Source organism: Tachysurus vachellii, chromosome 2, assembly GCF_030014155.1.
Source record: "Tachysurus vachellii isolate PV-2020 chromosome 2, HZAU_Pvac_v1, whole genome shotgun sequence".
In the NCBI taxonomy this organism is placed as follows: domain Eukaryota; kingdom Metazoa; phylum Chordata; class Actinopteri; order Siluriformes; family Bagridae; genus Tachysurus; species Tachysurus vachellii.
The window spans coordinates 11,651,789-11,679,289 of record NC_083461.1 but is presented as its reverse complement, the minus strand read 5'-3'; the positions used below and the strand labels follow the sequence as shown (position 1 = coordinate 11,679,289).

The 27,501-nt window shown below is 39.9% G+C and overlaps 2 protein-coding genes across 11 annotated transcripts in view; both read right to left on the bottom strand.

The window, feature by feature from the left end:
* Nucleotides 1-4,881, bottom strand: part of arhgap12b (Rho GTPase activating protein 12b) — a 46,113-nt gene extending 41,232 nt beyond the window's left edge. For 4 of the 7 annotated variants that reach the window (XM_060896753.1, XM_060896762.1, XM_060896780.1 and 1 more), the window contains exon 1: nt 4,697-4,849. The gene's annotated coding sequence lies outside the window, so the exon portion shown is untranslated. Of the gene's footprint in view, nt 1-4,696 lie in introns of all 7 variants that reach the window. The other 3 variants (XM_060896771.1, XM_060896736.1, XM_060896744.1) reach the window with 3 other exon arrangements.
* A 677-nt stretch (nt 4,882-5,558) lies between these two features.
* Nucleotides 5,559-23,648, bottom strand: kif5bb (kinesin family member 5B, b). 4 transcript variants are annotated; one of them, XM_060896703.1, is made up of 27 exons: nt 23,511-23,648; nt 23,182-23,435; nt 18,209-18,296; nt 17,997-18,070; nt 17,799-17,903; nt 17,644-17,692; nt 17,339-17,394; nt 17,146-17,233; nt 16,214-16,338; nt 15,905-16,009; nt 15,626-15,771; nt 14,104-14,252; nt 13,808-13,998; nt 13,623-13,691; nt 13,258-13,464; nt 12,774-12,917; nt 12,329-12,517; nt 12,034-12,151; nt 11,890-11,945; nt 10,367-10,476; nt 10,170-10,271; nt 9,965-10,025; nt 9,785-9,856; nt 9,392-9,496; nt 9,000-9,216; nt 8,115-8,246; nt 5,559-8,013 (listed from the first exon to the last, which is right to left on the bottom strand). In XM_060896703.1, exons 2-26 carry the CDS (start codon nt 23,305-23,307, stop codon nt 8,119-8,121), a joined length of 2,880 nt encoding a protein of 959 aa, XP_060752686.1. In that variant the 5' UTR covers nt 23,308-23,435; nt 23,511-23,648; the 3' UTR covers nt 5,559-8,013; nt 8,115-8,118. The 4 variants fall into 4 exon arrangements, with proteins under 4 accessions (XP_060752686.1, XP_060752694.1, XP_060752707.1 ...); XM_060896711.1 differs by having other exon boundaries at nt 23,182-23,392; nt 23,511-23,641; XM_060896724.1 differs by having other exon boundaries at nt 12,329-12,514; nt 23,182-23,561.
* Nucleotides 23,649-27,501: the final 3,853 nt, after the last annotated feature.

Here is a 27,501-nt window from a genome sequence, read left to right as displayed (position 1 = left end):
GTGCTTGATTTTGACACCCGACATAATCGAGATCTATTCCAGAGGCCAATGCTGCAGTAATAATTAATATGCGGTGTGTGTGTGTGTGTGTATTAGTTACGACCCACTTTTCACAAATAACCGAACATTCCCGTTTCAGTGTCACATGACTCCAGTGTGTGGTATTAACCTGTTTAAACATCAGCGCTCAAACAAGCACCGAAACTGATGAAAAGCCTAAACTTGGAGCCTCTTGTGCTGTTTCTAGCATTTCCCAAATAGCTAAGATGCTGGGTTTTCTAAACAAAAGACAACATGAAGAGCTAAACTACCAGTGATGATGAACCTTCAGATGCAAAGCCACTGCAGGGACTGTGCTTACAAACAGACGGAACACAGTCAAGCAAACTGACCTATTTACTGCATGAAATGTCAACTGAGAAGGCATCAGTTATGGTATTTGTCTCAAAAGGCCTAGTAAACATCTGCAGACTGTCATATGCTGAGAATATACAACTCTGGATACCTATTAATCCTCGGTACACAAAGCAAAATCCTAAAATTAAAAATAGTTATATTCTTTATTATATAAGTCCAGGATACCTTCCAATATTAAAAATTAGAAATGGCTTTAAAGCCTGAAGCGAAGGTTAGAATATTTCCCTTAGCAGCTATAAACTATAATCATCATTGTTGGCCTCCATGCTGCATCACAAGCAATTATCTCCTCCAGGTTAGAGCTGACAATCTAATATCAAATTCTGACTCAAATCCTTATGTCAGAGCCGTGCTGTTACAGATAATTTATTCACGAATCTGAATTGGAAATTTAAACATGCTGTGATATAAAATGTTCTAACAACATTACATATGACCACTTTAAACATTCTGTCAATGTTACATCATTTCTGCTCTCCTGTCAAACTAACAAAAACTAATAATTATCACATCACGTTTCATACCAGATACCATCAACACTTATACCCATTTAGCACTTCGGGAAGTTGCTCCAGTTAGGATTTGCCTCCTCTTGCATCCAAATATGCAGCACTGTAGGCACTTGTAGCTTTTCTGGCAACCAAATCAAAAGCCCACTTACTTTTATTCACCCTGACATAATACACCATCCCGAATGCCAAGACCATGCAGCTGCCAGAGGAGCAAAACAAGATTATTTCCGTGTTACAGAGTGACGACATGAAAAAAACAACATGTAGGAAAACAGAGAAAGGCCAACATCGTTCTGCTGAAATGAAGTACTGTTAAAAGAGAAGACCCTCCACATGGACCGGGAAAGTGTGCAAGAGTCATCTTAACATGTAAATAGCTAAACATGCCAGTCTGTCACATTTCAATACAGGCAACCGACTGAAGTCTAGCAAATAGTCACTTTTTTATTACGATGCCAAACCTTTTTATTACAAAAACATACCCACACTTCATTTTACATAATTCTGGCTTCAATTGTAAACCCCAGTATCAAGCATACTATAAACACAGCTAATTACAAGGACACCCACAAGATCAACAAACTCAAAGTCCCTAAACCTTACAATGACATTTTTGTGAGAATCCTTATTTATCCACAGGCATGAAATGTATCCAGGGCATTAAAATTCTGCATGCATATGACACGCGTTTTTTTGCTTATTTTTCCCCCAACAAAGTACCAGCATCATTCAACAGGTTTGGTATAGAAGGGTGAAACTACAACAAAAATGTCCCAAGAACCACATTCTCAGCCCTTAGTATACGTACGTAATGCATCGTCAAACCGCCGTCAACACCTCCATAGATACCTGTATAGAAAAAACCTCAAAATGCTGATGTGGATGTTTCTACTTTACGCAGCGTAACAGACCGTTAGGTGAGTGACACCTTCTAATATTAAGCTGTCTGAGACAAAGACATGCCTCTATTTAGGTCTGCAAACAACCTCATTCCTCCAGAAAACAGAAAAAACTGGGATTTCACTCCACCATATGTCTCCGATTTCAGAAATTTGAACGGAGCCCAAAGCGGAGGCAGAGAGCAGATGGAAGGACTCGAATTTGGCTGCGAGTGTGAGGTCAGACTCACAAAGCACAGAGGAATCACTACTGACTCTCACACCATGTCTGGATTTAGTGTCAACTAAAATGACTGACAGTCCTGTTCTGTCTTTAAAGCATAGTAGCAACAATTTCACACCGATCCCTTCATGGGTTATTTCATACCTGCAGAAAGGTGGGAACACCATGACGGACAGTGTTATGCGGATTACTTAAAAATTCCTGCTACAGTCTTAGACTATTATGAAGGATGGACACGTGTTAACCCCCCAACACAGATATTATGTTTGTTTGTATCTCCCCACAACATTTTCTACCATTTTATTTATTTGGATCCAAGTTACCAAGATCGAATAAATGATTGCTGGATATACTTCACCGTACACAGATTTTTATGTTCATGTTAATGAATCTAGTCTTTCTTTGTCCGTATGATGCCGTATGAACCTTTCCGGTAAGCGTTGAAACTTCTCGTTTTAAACGTATCGGTAGTAAACAGCGAATCAGTATTAGCTCCGAATTGGCACGACAGTTTAAAAAATAAACCAAATGCAGACTGGACTGACCAAGTCATTTAAGATCCCAAGTACTTTTCTATTTCTTCAGTTATTTCTGCCAAGCCTTCAGCTTCACAACGTCATTTACGGCCACACGACTAGTAAAATACACTCAGCGGCGTCGGACTGGGTGAATTCGCCACCTCGCAGCTCCAGCGTTCTGGTTCGAACCCGAACTTTGGTTGTGTCCCGTGTGGAGTTTCTGTTCATGGATCACCCAGAAGTCTATAACGTTTGTACCTTTAGTGTGTATCTTTTAACACATACATATCATGTAGGTATTAAACTAATCCATTGTGTACATTCAAGAATTTCTTAACACACTGTTTCCAGGAAATGAGAGAGACAACTGACACAGTACAGTCACTAAGGGCACCACTAGTGGTAGTGATTAGTACCATTTTTCCCCCCTTAGAGTAAACAAACTCACTAACAAACCGAGAAAGGTTGCATTTCCGTGGATAAAAACAATCCTGCTTTCACAAAGTCCAAGCTGCTTAGCTATTCTACTGCCCGAAGTGACCGGATGAAGTCTCCTATAATTAACCTAATAGCATTTTAAGGCTCACATGTGCATGAGATCTGGTTTTTACGCCTCAGGTCCAGTTAAAGATTCAAAGCAAAATCATCCTGCACCTCAAAAGCTTGTGAAGAAAAACAGTGATGGTGAAGATTAATTCCATTCCTGGTGTAAAAACGCAGCTCTTTCTGTTTCTGTTCTTACACTGTGGTCTTAGCCTTCACCATGTGTGTGTGTGTGTGTAGCATGGAGGTCAATATTAACCCAAAAACTTTGTTCCTGTCGCTTCTGTGTACATATGAATATCGACTCGCCTCTTCAGAGCAGTGTGTGTGTGTGTGTGTGTGTGTGTGTGTGTGTGTGTGTGGAGTCTGATCATCTACAACACTGATAAACAGCTGGTTAAAAGGTTTTCAGAGATTAGACTCAGAGTCTCAGTTCTGTGTGTTAGTTAACAACACACAACAACACCACCACAACACACACCAACAACACCACCACAACATCAACACACAACACACCACACCAAAAACACACCACAACACCACCCAACAACACAACACCACACCACACACCAACAACACACCACAACACCAACAACACAACACACACCACCACACAGCACACCACACACAAACAACACAACACACACCAACAACAACACCACAACAACACCAACCAACAACACAACACACACCACCAACACCACCAACACACCAACCACCACACCACCAACAACACACCAACACACACCAACAACACAACACACACCAACACCACAACACAAAGCACACCAACAACACCACACACCAAAAACACACCACAACACCAACAACACAACACACACCACCACACAGCACACCACACACAAACAACACAACACACACCAACAACAACACCACAACAACACCAACCAACAACACAACACACACCACCAACACCACCAACACACCAACCACCACACCACCAACAACACACCAACACACACCAACAACACAACACACACCACACACAACCAACACAACACACACCAACACCAACCAACAACACAACACACACCACCAACACCACCAACCAACACCACCAACACACCAACCACCACACCACCAACAACACAACACACACCAACAACACAACACACACACACCAACAACACAACACACACCAACAACACAACACAAAGCACACCAACAACACCACACCAACAACACCACACCAACAACACCACACCAACAACACCACCACAACACACCACAACACACCACAACACACCACAACACACCACACAAACAACACAACACAACCACTGTTATTAATGTGTAGGTTATACACCACTAATTGTCTGTTAACTTCGCACCGTATGTTCTAAGCTGTATGTCTTCACAATAAAACATATATATTGTAATAAACCCCATGTGATTGAAGCCTGTAAAGAGGAGCAGGTTTCACTGCAGCTGGCGGTTACTGCTTAGCCGCAGAGGTGAAGCCGCTAACCATCAAGCTGCAACAATCATACTCAATGTATTTGTCCAATAAAAAACGCATTGAACTCAAATAAAACGAGGTGTGTATAAACCCTGTGTACTGACCTTGCCTCGGCGTCCTCGTTATCTGTCTGAGAAAACCCTGAGGTAAACTTTACAAGCCTTTATTCCGCGGTGTAAACCGCACCAGCTCCTCCACCACCGCTACCTCAGAATGCGCGCGCTCGTGTCCCTGCGCGGCCTCGCTCTCAATAGGGTGCTCTGGGGAGAATGAATGCGCGCGGCCGTGTCGTCGCGCGTGCTCGCGTTCCTCACCCTGAGTCTTACAAATGATCTGTGCTGCATGCACATGTTCTGCTCTGTCATGTACATTCACCCACTCACTCCGTGAAAAAGATGTCTACAGTGCAAGTGACAATACAGTTATTGTTTAAACAAACAAACAAGTCAGCAAGAAACTAGAGTGACATGTAGGTTTAACCCAAATCAACCAATTATTTTGAACACATTACATTTCAAGTGATGGAAATGTCTTCAAAGTGTATCCAGAGACTAATCCCAGTATCCCAAAAAACTAATACACTAATAACATTTCTTACATGTGATCATGAATCAGATGATTCTTAATTTGCTATAAATAAGTCATCATTTGATCTTAAGCATATGTAAACTTTTGCACTTTTCTGTCTAAAGTAAGTACCTTTTGCATGTCCTTATAGTCACAGACAAGTTCAGAACTGGACCATTTCACATTTCTAATGAATGAACCAGAACAAGAGAGCAGTTATGTGATGGTACCATGGATACATGTGAGAGAACTTGGCTCAATACTGCCACCATCTGTTTATTAAAGGCATTGGGTGTCTGCAGTATTAAGGGTGAGATCGTACCATTTATTTAGAAAGAAACACAAAGCTGTAAATTCAACTAGCTTCCATGCAACCTTAGAAAAATCAGAAAACAACAATTTTATGCCATTAATTTTATTTCATGTCAAGGGGTGAAAACCTGCCCTACAGTAAGCATTCAGAAGAAATATACAGTTCAGTCCAGTTTATGACTCTGCACAACTCAAGAGAGCTTTAGCGTGTTCACACAAAGATCCCTCTCCATCATCACAGGTACTGTTACCGTTTAAACTAAAATGCAGCTTCATGACAAAATGGTCTCTGTAAGCAAAACTGTTCAAAAGTAACAATTACAAAACACAGCAAAGAAAAAAAATCTAATCATCTAATCAATTTGACATGAAACGCTTTAACTTGGATTACAATAAGTGAGGCGTTCAACTGAGATGGAACATTTAAAGTGCTTTCAAACGTACAGAGGGAAATGGAATAAAACCAGGCCAGTCATGTTTAAGTTATGCTTAATATATCACATCAATATTCTGGAAAAAGGTTAATTATGCCTGATCCATATTGCACAAATAAATTCATTTCTATCAGTTATTTAGCCATCACCCTGCTTTGCTATAAGCAACCCAAATTTACAAAGAAGCACTAAGATATAAAGATGTAAGTGAAAATGTCATCAGAAAGAAAAACTGACAGCGGAAGCCAAGAGAAAAATAATAATAATAAAAGGGGGAAAAAACAAAAAGAAAAAATAAACCAAACAAACTCATGTCTATATTAAAACATCAATAAATAAAACATCCACCTGCAAAATACAACAAAAAATGTGGTAAATAACTATTAAATAAACCCTATTGTATGTTCAGCTAGGCCATACAACGCTGCAACGTCATGCTGAGTCTTAGAACTGGACAAGAGAAACGTTATCAAAAGACAAATGATCAAACTTAGATTTCTAACTGCAATCACAAAGGCAACAAAACTCAAAAACAGTGGTGAGTATGAAACAGTTAACCGAGTTTGATTTTATTAAATGTGCAAGCCAAACACAATGGCTACATTTAATCACAATAAATACTCATGAGCTAAAGCATGATCCGAGCTTTTTGTTGAAAGCATTTAGTCCAAATGCAAAGGCAGAATTCAAAATCACAGTCAGTGACCACCGATGCTCGATGACTGTGATGATCTGCGAAGGATATCGACTGGCCGTGGTCGTCGATAAATAAAGTATTTGCAAAATGGTCATGGTTGAGGATTTTTCAAACATGGCACAGGCTTTTTTTTTTTCTTTTTTTAAAGAGATGAACAAACAGGGAGGAGTTACTTAGAACCGATTCTGCCCGTTTCTGCAGGTTTTGCATCTGTACCAAGATAGAGAACAGCTGCTTTTAAGCGTAGTAAGACCACAAAGCTGACATTCTCTATATTGCTTAATATAGGTGTAATGAACGTGATCACTTGCTAAAAGGAGAGATTAAAACAGCCCAACACCACTTCCTTATTGGGGAATTCAATTCAAACCCTTCAGAGGTAAAATCTCTAAATCTATTACAGTTAAAATGCTAGTGCATTTCTTCACATATCCACAATATATTAGATCACAGGTTGAACTAATGAAAGACTATAAGGCAGTACTCCCAACCAATAGAATGAGCTGAGTAGTGATTGTTTTGTTAAGTCATTAATGTTAAATTCATCAATTATAAAAACAGCAATATAGATAACATGACAGATGACCTTCCGTTTACATAGAGACTGAGCTTTTACACGCATTTCATAATGCTGATATCATGATCAGTAATGATGCACATTTGCCACTATGTTTTTCTACAGTGCTTTAAAGTAAAATGTGGAGTGTCTACAATCAGCAGCTTTGTGTTCTCTTAAAACCTTCATTTTTGTTCCATTTTAAATCTTTTTTTTTCTATAACATATAATACCATGCTAAGGCCCTAAGAACGTATCCCAGTGCACAAAAACAGGTTCTGTGTTCATGTAGTCTTACTGTAGTGTTTAAATTATCCATTCAAGTGAATTAGTTTATTGGAAACTGCTCAGTGGAAGCAAGAAAGAACCAAGTCACTCTCTCCAAAACAATTAAAAAACAAGTAGCATGATGCATACATGAATAAGCTAGGAGGATGCAGTAGCTGGGTTTCTTTTTACCCTTTTTTTGGAAGTTAATTTTCCATTCATTCCTGCCTTTTTTTTAATCTGTCATTTTTGATGATACATTCCGCTTGGCACAGTGAGGGCTAAAAATCTAATGCAATTAAGAGTGAAGCTACAAGCTACTTACAGAGCAGTGATTGCACTCATGTTTGTCCTATTTCTATTTCTTTCTTTCATATTTTTTTTTTGGTGTGTGTTTAAACAGGGAAATGGAACCTCTAAACATATGACCAGAGAGGACAACTGTACAGCCAATGTAGGAATATTTCATACATATATATACTTATATTCAAATATATATAGTTTAAAGTGTTAGGCCTGTTGAACTGTCCAGTGTTGGAAGGCCAGCTCAGTTCTTCTGACTTCATTTAGACTTGCAGACTTCAAATGCTAGAAAAAAAAAGAAAAGAAAATGCAGGTCATCAACATGAAACTTATAACCGAGTAGAAATCACAAACCAATAAAAACAAAATCACTTACAAAACCTTACGTTTTTACTGTTTGGCTCCGCCTCCTCCCCGGATGACCACTGGCTGGTTATTGAAGATCGCCGCTCCAGGGCGGTTGACATTGGGGTGTGTGGGAGAAGCCACGGGTGGCTGGCCTGGTCTGATGGGTTTGGCTTAATAGGAAAAAAAAACACCGATATAACATGTTAGTGAGGTTAGAAAATCAATCCCTATACCCACAATGCACAAAATAAGCTTAACGTAATAATTAATTCAAAAGGAAAATGAACAGTTCCAGTGTCACAAATGTAGATCATCAGCCTATAATCTCTGTGTATGGTCTATCAACAATCAAGAATTTTGTACCACAACAATAAGGATAATGTTTGTGTGGACTGAACAGTGTAGCAGAGGCAGAAAAAGTGCAATAACTTAGCTGCTATTTCTTTATATCTTAATTGAACAGTCCCATCTGATCAGGTAGTTCAATATTTGTACTCAGTTTTATTTATTTGTCGTCCTGTACACACCATAACGAGAGACGTTTCATTTCTTTGACATTAAAGAATGTATCTAAAAACATATTGAATGCCATCTAGTGGTTGGCTGAAGTATATTTTTCTAGCCGCACAGAAATTAATAGGGAAAGACTGAAATGAACCTTTTAATAAGCTACATGCCCAAAAGGATTTTTCCCAGCAATTGTGTAATTCACGTTAATGCCTCCTGCCCTTAGGATAAATGATTGCAGAGATTTCTGAATGATTCTGAGAAAAACAAGCAAATCTATTTAAGATTAGTAATGGAGCTTGACGTGTGTGTGCGTTACGCAGGCGGTTTTCTCACAGCTAATCGAACGCTGGCTCCAAGTTCTCCTTAAATTGTTGGAAACATCATAGTTCTAATTAAAGAAGAATTGTGTGTACCGATCTGTGCCGAGTGTCCTCTGCGAGCCATGTTCTTGGCTCTGACAGCCTCTTTAATGCGGTCCACCTCCTGCTGATAGCGTTTGCGGTCTCGTGCTGCGTTCTCTTTGGCCTCCCTCAGTGCGGACTCCAGAGCCTTCACACGCTCAGCAGTCGCACGCAGACGTTTCTCCAGCTTAGGCAGCTCACAGCGCAGATCTGCATTATCACGCACCAGCTACACGCAGAGCGACAGACAGACAATAATGTAGGAAACTCATTATACAGTGATTTAAAGTGCAATAAAATCAAATTTTTTCCTAGATGTCTGAATTGAAAGGTGTGATTATTAATCACGGAGCATTCTGATGATATTTGGTATTGTGCAGCCCTCCATGTTTGTGCATGTATACCTGCTTATGGACTTTAGTGAGCTGTTCTAGATTGTTCTCTAGGAAGGAAATCTTCTGTTTCTGAGCTGCACTGCCACCAGTGTCATCCGAGTCCATTTCAGCACTCTACAAAAGGGGGGAGAATCATTAATACATCATAAGCATGTATCCCAAATACATTAATGGGCAAAACAAACATTTCAGCATGAGTAAAGCAGTAAAGCATTCAAGTGTCATTGTAAACAAGCAAGATCTGAACATTCAAATATGACCCAACTGTCCTGCTACACCATGATTTCACATTTAGGAAAAAAGTGCACAAAGGTTATATTTTGCATACTCCTAAACAAACCATATATTTAAATAAAAAAATAAAAAATAAAAAAATAATAAGATGTGCATTCTTTTTTTCACCTTCTTGACCCGGGTTGCCAGGTCTTGTACAAACAATTTCCGCAGGTTATGCAGAGTCTGCAGCTCTTTAGCCTGGAGAAAAGGGCAAAAAAAATTAGACTGAGCACACAGACACAAATACACACGCAACTTTCATATAATAACCTGAAACTCCCAAACCAATGATAAAAAGTAACTCACAACTGTCTCCTCCAGGCCCTTGAGGTCTTGTCTGGCCTGCTCCCGTCTGTCCTGCATAACCCTGTTCTCACACGGAAGCAATACAAGATAGTACTCAAAAACGAAGTAAATAAGTAAATAAACACAACTGTCAATCAAAATTCAATCAAATGTTTCCAAATTCAGCTCGTCTCAAAGACAAGTAGAGCGTGTGATAAACACATACGTTAGCTCATGCAGCTTGCGACTCTTCTCCTGATCCATGGATTTGAGCTTCTCGTGTTCCACTCGGAGACGCTCCTGTTCCAGCATGATCTTCTGGTTTAAACTGTATACAGAGATAGAGAGTGAAAAGAATTAAAGTAAACATATACCAGAGGTTTGCGATTCATCCTTATTCATCTGTAGGGCATTGCGTCTTACTCCTGTAGTTCAGTAATGAGTTTCTCCTTAGTCTCGAGTTCATCTCTCAGGCTGCTGAGCTGCTTCTGGTGAGCCTCCCTGTGGTTCTGGATCTGCTGCTCCACTGCAGTCTAAACACACAAACACACAACCCATTACTCCTCCTTATTCTGCAGATATCCAAAGTCTGTATCACTTCCATTGAAATAACATCTGGCATGAACAAGCAACAATAAACAAGACGTTAAATGTTTAGCAGTAATATTTTAGACCTGAGACAAGATTAAGCAGAATTCATTAGTTGGCCTGTTGGTGTATGTTAAGAAGCACAAAAGCATAGATAAGCTCGAGATCAGCTCAGTATACTGTCAGAGACCTGATGTTGGCACATGGAGGCCCAAAAAGCTTACTACGGCATTTTATGCTGTTTATTACTTGAATCTCTCACCTGTCTGTATATACAGCTCTATCTGCACTCTTGACTTTGTAAACATCACTAATAAAACATTTGTATGGTTATTAAAATTTCTGTCAGAATTCTTAGTCACTATATTAAATGTTGGCACGCTAGAAGTTTGAACAGACAAACGCACATTTATTGTATATGTAAGAATAATTTCCTCAAAGGGTTCCAAGCGATGTTCTGCTTGAAGTTTGCCTCATATTCTTAATCACATTTGCAGAGCTACAGTAACGAAAGCTTTTAAAGTTTGTTGTGAATGCACACACTCCTGACTCAGCCGATCTGGGCTGGAGTTATTTAACAGTAATCTGCTTTCCGAAGGCACAGGTTTTTCTAATTAATCACTGAATTCAATTTTAGGTTTCTTTGCGCTTTCTTCCTGGAATGGAGCCCAGCATAGCATCATAAGAAAATATTTACTTAAAATGAAGAGAAAGGACAAATAAATGAAAACAAAACCAGGGAAAATAATTACAAAGTGACACCTGAAGGCAAATAGTCTCTGGTCCAAATTAATTGGCTATAAATTTCATAAAGTTCATGGTACAACGTTCTCCTATCTCTCCATGTGAACTTAAGACTATCCGTATCGTGGCCGAATACACTGTCTTGTTTCCGCATCACGTAGCTTTACATATAAAAGCAGAAATAGTTCTCTGCAGGATCACAGATGATCATTTGATATGCAGGTGAGTGGCGAATTTTACCTGAATAACAGGAAGAAATTTAACAAGCTAAATAAAAATACTAAAATATGGCTGTGGACAAATAAAATTTAATGTAAAACATAATTGCTAATTCTTAAAATAAAAAGGCACTTTGGCAGACAGTCTCCACCCCACTGTATAGAAGTGTTGTGAAGTTTCGGAAGGCAGAAAGCTTACAGTATTTGACCAATCAAAAGCCTGCACTATTTCTAGCTCCGCCCATTTGCCACAATCAGCTTCAAGTGATTGAGACGGATAAGCAAATACAGCACAGGAACTTATTTACCATTCAGCTCACTAGGCAGAGTAAATTTGCTTAACCACATAATCCATAAGGTGATATTATATCGCAGGGATGGTTTATTGTTGCGTACCTTGACCTCATTGGCTGTTTGGATCTCATTCTCTTTCTCCATAGCATGAACTTTCTCTGTAAAAGATTTACAAGCAACAAGCATTTAGAAAATTAACAATTCAAATATCGACAATTAGAAAGTGAAACGCCGTTGTGTGTATACCCTGTGCACTGATTTTCACAAGTTCCTCATTGAGCGAGTCGACATTTTCCTCTAGCTGCCTCTTTTTCTGTTCCACATTCTGAAGATACTCTGTTAGAGACTTAATTTTAGCCTCATGCTGCAAAGAGAGAAAATCAAAGCTTTTTTTTTTTACAGTTAAGTTTATTTAAGACTGATTTTTATTTTTTTTAAAAAAAGCACACACACACACACAAACACACAGGGTTTTCCCAATTATATGGAAACTAAAGCTAAGCAATGTCTAGTAGGTTCTCACTCAGACCTACTGCACTACCTGAGAGATGCGGAGCTGGCATGCAGCAAGTTCCTTCTCGTTCTCGTCCATCTTCTTGTTGCTGTCGGCCTGAGCTGCTTCCAGCTGCTTGCTGCGCTTCACCAAGGTCTTGACCTCTGACTTCATCTTACTGATGTAAAGCCTGGCCACAGTGAAGTCCTCGTCGATCAACCCACTGCCTTCATACTGCTGAGAGTAAAACAGCGCAGGAACGGTATGAGGGGGAAATGTCAAATTGAAAAGAAGAAATTACAAAGAAGCAGCAAACACAAAATGCAGATGTTAGAGAGCACTGTCACTAGCAAAAAGTACTGCCAATGGCAAAAAAAAAAAAAGTTCTTATGTTTAGTGAAAATAAAGGAGGATATGAGGTTAGGCAAAACTCTATCCCAGTTATCTCGCCGTTCATTCTGCAGATGTGCTGTACAGCCACTCTGTGTCTTACCTTGATGTCATTGCTGCCTACAGCGATGCCGATCTCTGCCAGGTCTTTAAGCAGTGACGACATCATCTCGGTCACCCTCTTTTTCTGGTGGTTGGTCATCTCCTTTAACTTCTGCAGCTCAGAGTCTAAAGAGGCTAAAACACTCTGGAAACACAAGCAGATAAAACATTACATCAATGGCACTAAGGACCAATTAGTTCCAATTTTTCACAAAAAATAAATAAATAAAATTTTTAAAAAATCAAATCACCAAAAGGTTAGCATTTCTGGTAAGAAAGCTGAGAAAAGTGAACTCCATTAACATGATTAATAATTTTTCTCTATCCCTAAATAAAACCTATCTGCATTTAAAACCCTCCAAGTACAATACTATCTCTTCTTTTCCTCATACTTGCAGTTTTAGCCCTCCTCCATTCAAACTGTAATGTGGTGGAACTTTAGCATGGCTATAAATAAATAGAACACCAAATGAATGGCAGCACACCGATTTCTGGTTGAGTTCCTCACTGATGGTCTCAAACTCCTTAGTCTTGTCCTCCACCTCCTGGCTCTTCTGGTCATAGTTGACAGCAAGTTCCTCCAGTGCCTGCAGCACCTCCTTAACCTCCTCCTTAGATGCTTCGTTCTCCATTTGCAGACGCATCAGCTCTGCCTGCAGGTTATCATGGTCTCTCCGTGAAGAAGCCAGAAGCTGCAGAAAAACTATTCGTTAACGCAGTGCACACATACAGGTCTGTACACATGGCTCGTTCTACAGGTTGTCTCAGTTTTGCATTAACAAAGCTAACAGAACCGACACACTGTAAAATAAAATGCCTTGCAAAGTAAAAACCTGCCGGAGACTCTTACCTCCTCCTGGTCCAACATCTGCTGCTTAAGCTTCTCAGCCAGCTGAGACTGTTGATTTATCTCATCATCCTACAACAGGCAGGACAGAAGAGGAGAAGCAAACAGGTAAAAAAAAACAAAACAACAGGAGACGTGAGAACACAAACAGGGCAGCCGTTCAAAATAAAGCACTCCGAAGCGCTTACCTTATCGTCAAGCTGCTTGTAGAGTTTGGCCAGCTCGGCCTCACACTTTTCTCTCTCTGTGTCTGTCAGACGTACTCCAGGGATGTTAGGAGTGGAAGCGATCTTGTCATTATTTATGGTGTTATCCAGAGCCAATACCTCAGCGTTGGCCTTCTCTTTATCATACTGCTCATCGATCGGCACGGTCTCGCCTAAAAGCAACCGGGTTTACATTAGAGCCAGACTGAAATAAAGCTCATTTATATTGTGCTCTGAAGAAAAGTTTTATCATAACAAGGGTGCATGAAGGATTTTACCATTCCTCCAGCGGTTGAGCTCATTTTCCAGCCAGGTAATGGTGTTGCGGAGAGTCTTGTTTCTCTCTTTCTCCCTCTCATATTTTTTCTTCCACTGCTCTGCCGTCAACTCCACATTCACAGTTACTGTGTTCTTAATGGTCTTTGCCCTGAAGACAGCATACAAACAAAAACTCTTCTGAGTAAGTCACCTGTTTTTTTCCTTGAACGGTCAAAGGTGAAAGCTATCGACATATCGAGCAATGGATGTAAATTTACTTGTGCAGCAAAATAATTCAGAACCAGGAAGTGGAAAGACACTGCAGGAAGTATGAAAAAACGGAAGTATGAAAAAACTGTTGGTTCCAGTTTTCTAAACACGAACCATAGGGGCTTTTTACACCTGGTCACTTCATGTGTTTTCTGTGATCGGATATCTATCGGGTCGTAAAATGACCAGGTCTAAACGTTTTCGAGACGGATATAAATCCGATCGTTCAAACCACTTCAGGAGGTGGTCTGGGACGCATTTCAGATGAAACTGGACAGGTGTAAACGAATGTGATTGTTCAAGCCACATACGTCAGCGCTATACTCCTCCCAAACAGACGTACATCACTCGCAAGTGATCTTTCACCCAGGTGTGTCGTTGGGTCTTAAAATGCAGCAAATACAGTAAATGCTGTTTTTTGTAGCATAACCGTCATAAGTTTTTTACGTCTTCTTTTTGATTGCATTCTAAAAACCGCATACACCAAAGCGTGTTCCATTTCAATTACCCCGGAAATGAGGTCAAATATGTTTGCATTTTGGGCGGGAGTAGAAAGATCGGATTGATATCCGATTCGCCAAGACGCATTTATGTGGCCTAATGTAAATGGAACAGTTTTAACAAATCAGATAGCTATTGGATCAGAGAAAACACAAAGTGACCAGGTGTAAAAAGGCCCATTGTGGCTTTTGAAACAGATCAATTAATTACCCAAAGGCAGCACACCTGAGAGTCACCAAGAGTTTTCACAGACATTCATAGATAACCTTTTTTTTTTTATTATTAACGCTTTCTGGTCCATTTTGCAAAGTTTTCATTGAGAAGTACATGTCTACTCTCTGTTTATTCTTCAAAACAGGTGTCCCTTACGTTTATTATCCATGTACTGGTCAAAAGGTGCTTCTTATTTATAGCCATGAGCTAACAGTTGAACGTTAATAGGTAGCTGTCACCATTTAGTCATGTTAATTACTTATCTAGATGTTTATAATAAGGAATTCTTATGCAGCTTTACAAAATGTAAGTTTATCATCACTGTGATAGAGGCTGCTTTAAAACATAAGTAACAGGTGGCTGTGTATGTCTGGGGACCGTTTGCTATTTTTCAGAAACAGAACTTCGTGATTGTGCGACTGTGTGCTTTCTACCGTCGTTGTCACGGGAATCGACAACTGATCGAAGGTTTCCCTGTTAAACTTCTGTATCTATTCCCTATTGATATAACAAGATTAGTCTCAGCTTCCCCACACAAAAGCGTGTGTATTTTCTCACCTCTGGCCAAACATCAGAGTAGATTTGGTCTCAGCCTCGTTATAAGAGGAAGGAGAGCAGCAGATGACGATGGTAGTCCTGCAGTTGCCACCCAGAGAGTCCTGAAGAATCCTAGTCATCTTGCTGTCTCGATACGGAACATACGTCTGACAGACACATGCGGATGATATTACTGAGTTATTAGTGATTATTGAGTTCAAGTCCAGGGTACAGTAGATGATATATCTGTTATCCATATCAGTCTGTGATCTATTATATAAAAATCTACTAAAAACATACCGATCCTTCAGCCAGTGCAGAAATGACATTTCCCAGTGAAGAGAGGGACTTGTTAATGTTTTTGGCTTCATCCAACACTGCACCTTCAGCTCCTGTTTTACTGACCTACAAAAACAGTGTGTGTGTGTGTGTGTGTGTGTGTGTGTGTGTGTGTGTGTGTGTGTGTGTGTGTGTGTGTGTGTGAGAGAGAGAGAGAGAGAGAGAGGGAGCTAATTAACCAGAACAACAACATGGACGAGTGAACACAAGATGGAAAGATCCAAAAACAATAAATAATTATATCAAAACCGAAATGGTGGCAAGCTTTACCTTCTCACTCCCAGCCAGATCGACCAGATACAGCTTCCCGCTCAGCTTTTGCTCGGTCTGTGTGTTCTCCTGTTTCACATTAATCAGGAAGATACTGTGACTCCTTGAGCTGTGCTCATTCATGTCTGAAAACCACAGAAGGGAGGAGATACAAGCATGTATCGTTTATTATTATGTTATGATGTAATGAGGAACAGCACAGGGATTTGTTTTTTGTGTGTTTAACCCAACATTAGTCACAGCCAAATCGGAGCGGCTCAAATCTTCCAGATTAGTTTCAGAAATTCAAAAGGGAAGAGGAAAAGCTTACATACACTTCGTCACACTTCCTATGTGACGAATACTTCACCACTCTGCTTTGTTTTGAAAAATCACTCATGCAACATAGATGGTGTGTCAGAAAAACAACTCGAGCTTAAGTAGGAGGTTTGAGTTCCCGGCAAAGCCAAAAAAAAAAAAAAAAGCAGGGGTGTTGACAGCAGTCCCTCTTAACACATCCCTTGAAACTTGCAACTCTCCAGAACCCACAATAAATTTAGCAAACTTTGGTACACAAATCAAAGTGTTAAGATTTACAAGATAAGTAATATTTCCTGGGTAATTTCCTCAAAAGTGCAAACTTCATGTACACCAGTTTTTCTGTGAAAGCTTTCCAAAGGCAGTCAGGAAAAAGCCACGTTAAGCCTAAGCACCAAGTGTCACTAATTTGTTGAAGAATCCAGCCAATAGTGTTTTAGGATCATAAACTGATTACTTATATCAGGTTGTCCATCGCCAATAAAATACCTTGTCCCTGCGGGCCTAAGGTCTGCGACTGGTATGTGTGGTAAGTTTACCAGACAAAATAGTCAGTGTGTGCTGATACAAGATAAAATTAATAAACGTACAATTCAGAAAATTGGCAGACAGAAAGAAAATGTGCTTGAACATACTTGTGACAGCCACGTGTCGATTGGATTTGCCCTCATCAATGGTGTCCATCACCTCGTCTGGGCTGCAAACAAAGCGCTCAGTGCAACCCTGCACACGAAAATAGAGAAACCATGAATGATCCCTATTTATCCTTTAACACCACCAATCACACAGCTTTCTTCCTTGATACCACGATTCACGCGTCATATTCACCTTGACATACGGGACCCTGTTCTTGTCTTCATGCACAGAAAGATTAGTCTTGGACACTGCAAGAGAGATCATTTTGAATAAATTTACAGAGAAAATAAAATGTGTACCAGACCTAGCTATCGTTCATAAGAAAATACATTTTTGCACATGTGATTTTTTTCCTGCGAACGAGCTTTAAACATGAAAGACTCTGATATAAATCACTAGTCTGGTGCATGACCAAGCAATCAGTTACTACTGTATAAGCACAGGGAATATAATCAGTGAGCTATAATTACAGCAATTAACAAAAGTCTCACACTTACCATCCAGCAAGTCTCTGATTTTGTCCAGGTAGATTTCGAAATAGGAGACCTGGCAATAACACCAATCCTGTTAGCTACAATCACTGAGCAGTTACCAAAGTATTATACTTTATACACTGTGCCCCTTTAGCTGCGGAACGGGTCGGTTCGTTTACCTTGATATGGAATTCCAGGTTTTCATCCATGGAGTAAATGTAGTTAAATATGTCCTGTACAATACGTGGAATGATTCCCATTCCATCTGGGTCATGCAGATTACCCTGAAAAAAAAAAAATACAGCATTCGTGCATCTTAAGCGTAATTCATTTTTACACATTCGAGTGAGTTACTGCATGGCGTTCAGCAGCTCTACCTCCATAGTATGTGTTTTTCCAGATGAGGTCTGTCCATAGGCAAATATTGTACCATTATAGCCCTCAAGCACATCTATAAGTGGGGAGAAAAAAAAATACATATAGCATGTGAAGCTTGCTACTGAAATATAACATTTGACAGTGTGCAAAATTCATATGTAGTTCAGTAAGCAGTGTGAAAAAGCCCGTCTTTCTCCAGCTCACTCCTCACCTTTAACAATCTTCTGAGCGCAGGCGTTGTACACCTGCTCCTGGGTAGTGTTGGACGGGAACACACGGTCAAACATGTACGGCTTTCCCTGAATAACAAAAGAAACAAGAAGCTTCTGAATAAATCTGTATCTTTCTTCCTGCTTGTGTTCACTGTATTACATATAAAAGATCATTTGTGTTAAAAGACGGCATATAAAGACTCTTTATTCAGCCGCAGTGTGTGTAAAAGCAACTGTAGCTGGCTGGCAACAAACTATCTGTAACTTATCAGCTGACTGCAGTCATGAGATACAGCATTCACAGTGAACGGTTATAAAAGGGTATGACGCTGTTAAAGAAAAGGCAATGTGTGGGCCAGCAATAAGGAAGGAAATAAGAAAAACTAACTGAAACAAACATCATGGGCAGCTATTTGAGAAAACATCTGGATATCTGCACTCAGAAAGACAATAATACTATGATTAAGAAGAAACCAGATTATAATAATTATTAGCCTTGGCCAGGGCCCAGGGGTGTCCAAAGGTTTTTCGAAAGAAGTCAGATTAGACCTCGTCACAATACCCGAGGGATACTTCGTTAACTTTGATAGTCATGGCTACAGACAAAACGGGCAACCTTTGCAGATGTAGTCAGAAAACAAAAGGCTCTTACATTTTAGCTAACTTTAAATGCTGTCTGTTGTTACCATCAGGTGAAAAGAAAACAAGCTACATGTTGGCCATCAGGCTATTTATCATACGATCGAAGAGAAAAGCCAAGAGCAAACTGACATCTGTCTGTGGGCCACATTTGACCCTGAACCCTGACTTTGAAAACCCTTGCCCTAGGCAAGCACACCATAATTGCCAAAACTGCACCACTGCTCATTACCCCAGCTATCTAAATTGCAGTCGTTCTTAGTTTCCGGCGATGCCAATTGGTTACACTGCTTATTTTCCCATAGTCAAATTAGCTACATTAATTAAGGCGGTGAAGTGAACAGATATTTCAGAGTTCTGAATTCAGAGCTGTCTGGTTTACTCTATTAATCCTTTGGGTGATAACTGCACGCTGCCAGCTGGCCCAACCAAGCCAGAGTAATATGCATCTATGGCAAGAGAAACACAGCTAAACATAAACTCTATAAACCTCATCAAATGTTTGGTAACAGTTTAATCATGAAACTTAAAAACAAGCGGCTCTTTGTGTCTTTTAAGATTGAAGCTAAAGGAAAACGTAATACGCTACAGACCAGCAGCAGCACTTTTCCTTGACATCGGCTACTTTGTCTACACCTAAAGCACATTCTCTACCTACTACAAAGCAGGAAAAGAAAAAAGATTCTTGACACCCGTTGCGATTACATGCAAATGCATGTGTGCGATATGCACAGTCGACAGAAAGTATGTTACTGTGCTGTTCATGAACCGTTCACAAACACAATGTGCTGTTCACATTGGCAGAAAACATCTTTTCACTGCTGTATTTGGTGCAAAATAATATACAGCTCTTGTGTATATGTACAAAAATTTTTACCAACATTCTGATATGGATTAATGAGTGACTTTTTTTTTTTACCTTGTGCAAAAGAACACAAGCTGCGCAATTGATGTGTTACTGCAAAGGGATGGAAACATCAGCAGTCTTTTTGCTCAGGTGCAAGAACACAGAATGTTGGAAAAGGCAGATGTCAGCCTTCCAGGGGGCACAACAGAAAAGGAGTCACCCCATGGGGATATGAGGAGTTCAACTCCTGATGCTGGCAAGGGACAACAAACTGCCCTTGCTCTAAGGGTGGAAGAGCTGAGCATGTTACGCCTGCCTGCCGTGATGCAGTATGAGCAGTGCTGGTTAGCTTCAAATGTCTCTGAGGAAAACGTGTTAGACTTCACCATCCCTGGTTGTTCGGGAGACTCTTTGTTGGGTGGGAAATGGCCAAGAACAAATTTAACATTTAAATAAATAAACTTAAAAATCAAATAGTTTATGAGATGTATGTTAGTAACTAGTGTCTCACCAAAAGCCAGACTACATTAAGTTTTTTGTGTTAATGTTTAATGTTAATTTGAAAAGTAAAACGCCATCATTTTGAATAGTCTAATATTGAATATCTTCAATAATTATCTTGGTCACATTAAATGTCTTGGCCACATGGACAAAATGGCCACATGGCCAAGTTCGAGCTGTCGTTCTAAACACATTTCCTGCTAATTCCGACCCCACAATTGAGACACAGGTCTGACTGTGTGTTAGTACTGCAGGATTGTCGGGTAACCAATAGCAGCTCAGGAACACTGTCTTATAAAGTATTTTGCATAAAATACACAGCTTTAAGCAGAAACAACAAGCGGGGCTGGACTCTGGCCTTCCAAGATTGGAATTGATGACCCCTTGTCTACCATTTAGCTTGCTCATTGAATTTTCTATCCAGTTGGCAAAATTATAACAGGAAGGTTCGCTGTCCTGTATGATCTAATGTGTGTTTCAAAGGATAGCCATGGTGATCGTTGCTACGACCAAAAATAAATGAAAAAAAAAAAAAAAGATATTTGAAGAGCACTTTATTGACCACTTAAAACCTGTTATCCCAGTGGTATACAACATAACGTTTTTAGCTTTACAAAGTAAAATATGATCTTTATTATCAGTGATGTAGAGCCTTGATCTGTTTTTGCTCAGATCCAACATTATTTCTGCAATGCTACACATTTGACGCATAGTCAACTAGCATGTGGCGCAACTTTTATCTAAAGTCACATGTTTCGTTTTACTGGTGTACTCTGAAAACCACAAACTTGCCACAGCAGCCCATAATAAAAATGTTAATTAGGTTCACAACTCCAGAACATGTGTTTTTTTAAAAACACATTTGATGAATAGGCAAATCAGCTTGCAACGGTGATTCTAACATTTATTCTAATGCCATGATTTATCATTGATGATGACTTCATAAGTACGAGTAATCGTGCCTTTACCGGCTTCAGAGCACATGCCATGCAAAATAACTAAATCTCAGCAGGTCACACTGTTTTTCTTATATAAGAATATCTCTAATCCTTTTTCTCTACATGTAGATATTAGTTCATTGATACATCTTTAAATTGAACACATACAGTACTCTGGCCTAATAACGGCTCATCTCGGTACAGTACATGCAGCACTGGAGGGCATAACCGAAACGACTGCTGTCGAAACGGGAAGTCCTAACATTAATACGAGGAAAACAGACACCGTGTTCCAGATTAAGAGATGAAAGATTACAGATTATAATTCAGACTCATTCAGAAAATGCTAGAATTCGTTTAAAGCAGGTAGATGCACAGTGGGAAGCTTTCTCAAAGTGATGTGCTACAGATATAACAAAAAAACCTCTCATTTGCATTTAAGTGCTAAAGCTAGAAAACCCTTAGGACAAAGTGAAAGAGAAATTGTATTACTACAACAAATAAATAAATAAATAAATAAATAAATAAATCCGATTCATCACACAAGGGATCCACAGTTTCAATTCCTGCATCATCTAAAATGATCAGATTGTGTATTAAACGATTTCAATAAAGAAACCATTCAAATCTTTTCTGAACGCGTTACGAATAATCTTGTTTGTCTCCCTTCTGCTTTTTAAAGTTCTCCGTAAAACTCTTTGAGCTAATGGGTGACTTCAGTTTTTGACACGAAGAAGCCCTGTTATCATTCTGACATGCTTCTTTTCTTCAGCTTTTTTTAGTCAAGCTTTGTTCACTCTTTTACACACACGTCAACATCCTGCCTTCTTTAAATCAGATCATGGGACTGAGGAAGGTCCTGAAAAAACTCATCAAAAAATTCATCTTTTCTTTTATGCTCTCTTACTACAGAACCCACCTTTCTTTTATAACCTCTTGTCATTCTTTTAGTTTGTGGATAAACTATAACACACAGGTACATGTTAAAAGCAGAAACTATAGGACGGTGTAAACTTTTGCACTAAACTGTGCAAACACAACACGTTTGTCTGAGTCGTGACCAAACTTGTTAACCGCTTAACTGTCAAAAGCATCGATTATCTTTCAGTTAAAACGCCTTGACGATCTGGCACAAGAACGACCAGAAAACCATATTTAATCGAAAACGATGTGTCAGATTTGGACTTTTCTTTGTCTGACTTGCCATCAGATATTAAAGCAGGCCGAGATCTCTATGATGGACAAGCTGCAGCTGTGATGCTGTGCCAACTGGCTTGTCTCTAAAAAATGAAATAACATTAATCAAGATGGCTGAAAAAAAAACAAACACACATTTTATGACTCGTATTTATTTGTTTGCGTCGTGAAGCCTCGATATTTCACCTCAGAAGACGTGTTAATGCTGGCAACGTTACCAAGAATGCACCAAGAGCGAACGAATGAATAAAGAAGGCCGACTAAGTTGCGGATATGTGGGTGGCTAACTGGCTAACTAGCTCCGGCTCACCCGAAATAAGTAAAATAAACCTTAGGCTCGTTTATAGCAAGTTTAACGAGTCGTATTATCACTAATCTTTAACTCATCGACACAACCAAGGTTAGCTAGCTCGCCTTGTCTCGTCTTTCGTCGCAGTATCTGAAAGGGAGGGCCAAAGGATGATGCTATACACATCACAACAAGCTAGCTAGTGTAGCCCAGATTAGCCTGCTACACGGTCCAAAGTTAGCAAGCTGTAAAGTCATTCATGCACAGAACAATTATCGCAAACGTAGCTAGCAACTTATAGCCGAGAGCTCTCAGTAATCTGTGTAACCGATTCTCAAGGTTACAATACAGACAGATTCGGTTCGATAGCGATCTGTCGGACAGGATACAACCTTGATCACTGAGGTTACGTTTAAACTTGCTGGTTAAACAAGGTTTAGGACTTTAGCTGGCCTACAATGGGCGAGCTTCCGTTTAGCTACGAAGCTAAAGCTAAAGCTACAGACAAGGGTACAGACGAACTATAGCCGTAAACGCTTCCTGACGTTTCCGCTGACTTACCCCGATCACTACATTGTCTTCTGCTTGGAATTTAGGGATATATTTGTCCCCTCTTTCCACCTCGGAGTTGTTTAGTGGCCTGAAGCGGCACATCACTTTGATGGTGCACTCCGCCGGGTCCGCCATCTTTCCCCCAGAGCTGATGGGGTGTCACAACACTGCAGCCGAGATCCGAACACTGCTCCAGGAGGAAGCCGCGCCCCGCCACGCTCTGTGCAATGTCACGATATTATACCTCGGTTACTCGACACTTCCTGAAATGTATATAAATGTATATTTTTTCGGTCTCACTGCTCCCCAAATCCCGACGCCATCCCGGGGTGTGTTACCTGAGACCGCACGCACAGATCAGACCCTCGCGCTCCAGCACTCGGCGGCGCGCGGATGCTCGGTGACGTCACCGCTGTGTCCCGAAGGGGCAGTCGCGTCTCATAACAACAATCACGAAAGTAAATATCACACATCCGTTATAGCTACGGTTATCTTACTGACGTGCTCACGTGTAAATCAATCAATAAATAAATAAATAAAATGTAGGGAAATCCTGGCTGCCACGTCGTAAGTTGATATTTTGACTTCGGCTGGTTATAAATCGAGAGGCTAGTTAGCTAACCGCTAACAGCTAACTAGCCATTACCTCATTCAGCCATCATCAGTGTGGAATTAGGCCTGGACACACTGGGGCCATGGATGGGCTGAGAACATGGACACATGTGTCACTGAGAGACATAAATACCCACAGTAGCAGAATTGCATTTGCTTTATTTTATGAATGTGATCTGATTACTCACATAATAGGCACCTTAGGCAACTGAAGGCAAATCTTCAGTAAGTTAAATCACTCATTGTGATGTCATTAGTCAAGAAGCTTTTATTGTCATTTCAACCATATATAGCTGTTCAAGTACACAGTGAAATTAGACAACGTTTCTCCAGGATTGTGGTGCTACATAAAACAAAGACAGAGCTATAAGGACTTAATTAAGTTAGTCCTAGATACATAAAGTGCATGTGTGTGACCTGGTGCAGACAGTGCAGGACAAAAGACAGTGCAAGACAAATAAGACAGACAAGACAGTGCAGGACAAAAGACAACAAGACAACAAGTAAATCAGTATTTGTGATGTGAGCTGGAGAGCCATATTGAGTTGCTAAAAGTGCCTAAACAGTCTCTTTAATTTCAACACCGAAATGGACACACTCTTAACGGGACAATCCATTCCAAGACACCATGCACATAGACAATCACACACTCACACCTACAAGTGATTTAGCGTAACCAATCTTATGCTTTGGTAATGTTGGAGGAAACTGGAGAACCCACAGTAAAGACCATTCAGTGAAAGTTTGCACAGACAAGGAACCTGAGCTCAGGATTATACTGAAGACACTGAGACTTTAAAGCAGCAGTGCCACCTGGACCACCATCATACAATCAAACCATCACATTTATCTAATGAGGTCTATATCATTCAAGATTTTCTTACCTGCTTAAACTCTAATGAAATAGTTACATAGTTCCAATAACAGTTTGCAAATTCAATAGGTTCAAGCCCGCATCTAATTGACCAAATTAGTTACGGCCTACAGTCATTTGCAGCTGCAACAGTGGCAGACCTGGTTTTCTATGGAAGACGCCTATATTTGTTTTGACCGTAAGTCTAGAAACTAGGCAAACAACTCTGTATAAATATGATGAAACCAAAATCCTGTTCTGTTATTCATGACCGAGATCAGCACTTTGTGCCGTTTGTCAGGAGAGTATTTTACTGTCAAGACCTGTAGAGCCAGTACATGAAATCTATTGTCATGGACTAAATACTCTACAAACACAAAGGATTTTGGAGGAGCTCCTTTTAAAGGGAGGACATCTTTTCTCTGAACATTTTCTCTAGGGCCTGAAATTCCAGATCTCTGCAATATTACAGGTTTCTTACAAAAATACACAAAATCAGCTCCTTTGGTTCTTTTCATTATTTGAATATTAGATATTATATTACACATATTGTTTGCAGAAGGTGGGGGTGGAGGAATTAATACCAATTCAAGCTATAAACCTGTGTGTTACATTCATTGGGTCACAGGTTCTCATTACTATGGTCATGGAGTGTTTTCCCTGCTTCAAACACCCCTGATTTAAATAATCAACTATATAACAGCTCTTCCTGAATTGAAGTGGGTGAGACAGAGCAGAGAAGACACTACAATGTGTAGGACAAGCGGTCCTTCAGGATCAGAATATTGCACATTTGGCAAACAGGTTTTAGACGGCAAATAGATGACAAAGGAGAGTGAATGAGTAAGTGTTTGCCTACAGGAAATCAGAGTGGGAAACAGGAAGCTGAAATAAAAGTTTAGATAAAGAATGGGTGTGGGTGTGTTTTCAATGGGATGCTGATCAAAAGCTTCATGTGTAACTCCAAGATTTTTATTTATATATTTTTTAATAAAATTCTAGACAAACATGGCCTACAAATCTACACACGTGGACAAAATTGTTGGTACCCTTCGGTCAATGAAAGAAAAACTCACAATGGTCAAAGAAAAAACTTTAATCTGACAAAAGTAATAATAAATAAAAATTCTATGAATGTTAACCAATGAAAGTCAGACATTGCTTTTCAACCATGCTTCAACGGAATTATTTAAAAAAAGAAACTCATGGAACAGGCCTAGACAAAAATGATGGTACCCCAACTTAATATTTTGTTGCACAACCTTTTGAGGCAATCACTGCAATCAGATGATTCCTGTAACTGTCACTGAGACTTCTGCTCCTCTCAGCAGGTATTTTGGCCCACTCCTCATGAGCAAACTGCTCCAGATGTTTCCGGTTTGAAGGGTGTCTTTTCCAGACGGCATGTTTCAGCTCCTTCCAAAGATGCTCAATAGGATCGAGGTCAGGGCTCATAGAAAGCCACTTTAGAATAGTCCAGTGTTTTCCTCTTAGCCATTCTTGGGTGTTTTTAGCTGTGCTTTGGGTCATTGTCCTGTTGCAAGACCCATGACCTGCGACTGAGACCAAGCTTTCTGACAATGGCCAGCATATTTCTCTCTAGAATCCCTCTCTAGAATCCCTAGTCTTCAGATTTCATTGTACCCTGCACAGATTCAAGACACCCTGTGCCAGATGCAGCAAAGCAGCCCCAGAACATAACAGAGCCTCCTCCATGTTTCACAGTAGGAACAGTGTTCTTTTCTTGATATGCTTCATTTTTCCATCTGTGAACATAGAGCTGATCTGCCTTGGCAAAAAGTTCCATTTTTGTCTCATTTGTCCATAGGACATTCTCCCAGAAGCTTTGTGGCTTGTCAACATGTAGTTTGGCATATTCCAGTCTAGCTTTATGATTTGGTGTCCTCCTTGTCGTCTCCCATGTAGTCCAATTTGGTTCAAACAACGACAGATGGTGCGATCTGACACTGATGTTCCTTGAGCATGAAGTTCACCTTGGATCTCTTTAGAAGTCTTTCTGGGCTCTTTTGTTACCATTCAGATTATCCGTCCCTTTGATTTGTCATCAATTTTCCTCCTGCGGCCACATCCAGGGAGGTTGGCTACAGTCCCATGGATCTTAAATTTCTGAATAATATGTGCAACTGTAGTCACAGGAACATCTAGCTACTTGGAGATGGTCTTATAGCCTTTACCTTTATCATGCTTGTCTATAATTTTCTTTCTAATCTCCTGAGACAACTCTTTCCTTCGCTTCCTCTGGTCCATGTTGAGTATGGTACACACCATATCACCAGACAACACAGTGACTACCTGGAGCCCTATATATAGGCCCACTGACTGATTACAAGATTTTAGACCCCTGTGATGCTAATTAGTGGACACACCTTGAATTAACATGTCCCTTTGGTCACATTATTTTCAGTCTTTTCTAAGGTTACCATCATTTTTGTCTAGGCCTGAAAAGCAATGTCTGACTTTCATTGGTTAACATTCATATAATTTTTATTTATTATTACTTTTGTCAGATTAAAGTTTTTTCTGTGACCATTGTGAGTTTTTCATTTATTGACCGAAGGGTACCAACAATTTTGTCCACGTGTGTACCTGGTAGACATTATGTGCTGAGCTATAAAATATGTGTGAACAGTTGTTTAAGCTGCTAATAATAGGTTTTATTGCATTTTCAAACATGTGGTTAGCTTCCATTAAGAGCTGTAGAATGCAGAATAACTGGCTCAGGTCTCACTACAGCAAAATACCACAAATATGGACTGACTGGGATTGTTAAGACTATTAAGATTGTTAAGATTATTAAGTAAAAGAAAATGTTAACATGAACGTTTAGTCCAAACAACCCAGAG

What these genes read in the sequence shown, in the direction of transcription:
- kif5bb (XM_060896703.1), bottom strand. Translation starts at nt 23,307, where the DNA reads ATGGCGGACCCGGCGGAGTGCACCATCAAAGTGATGTGCCGCTTCAGG. An exon ending in ACCTGGAATTCCATATCAAG is followed by an intron (nt 17,693 to 17,798) that starts GTAAACGAACCG and finishes TGTTATTGCCAG; the next exon opens with GTCTCCTATTTCGAAATCTA. An exon ending in ACAGGGTCCCGTATGTCAAG is followed by an intron (nt 17,234 to 17,338) that starts GTGAATATGACG and finishes TTTCGTGTGCAG; the next exon opens with GGTTGCACTGAGCGCTTTGT.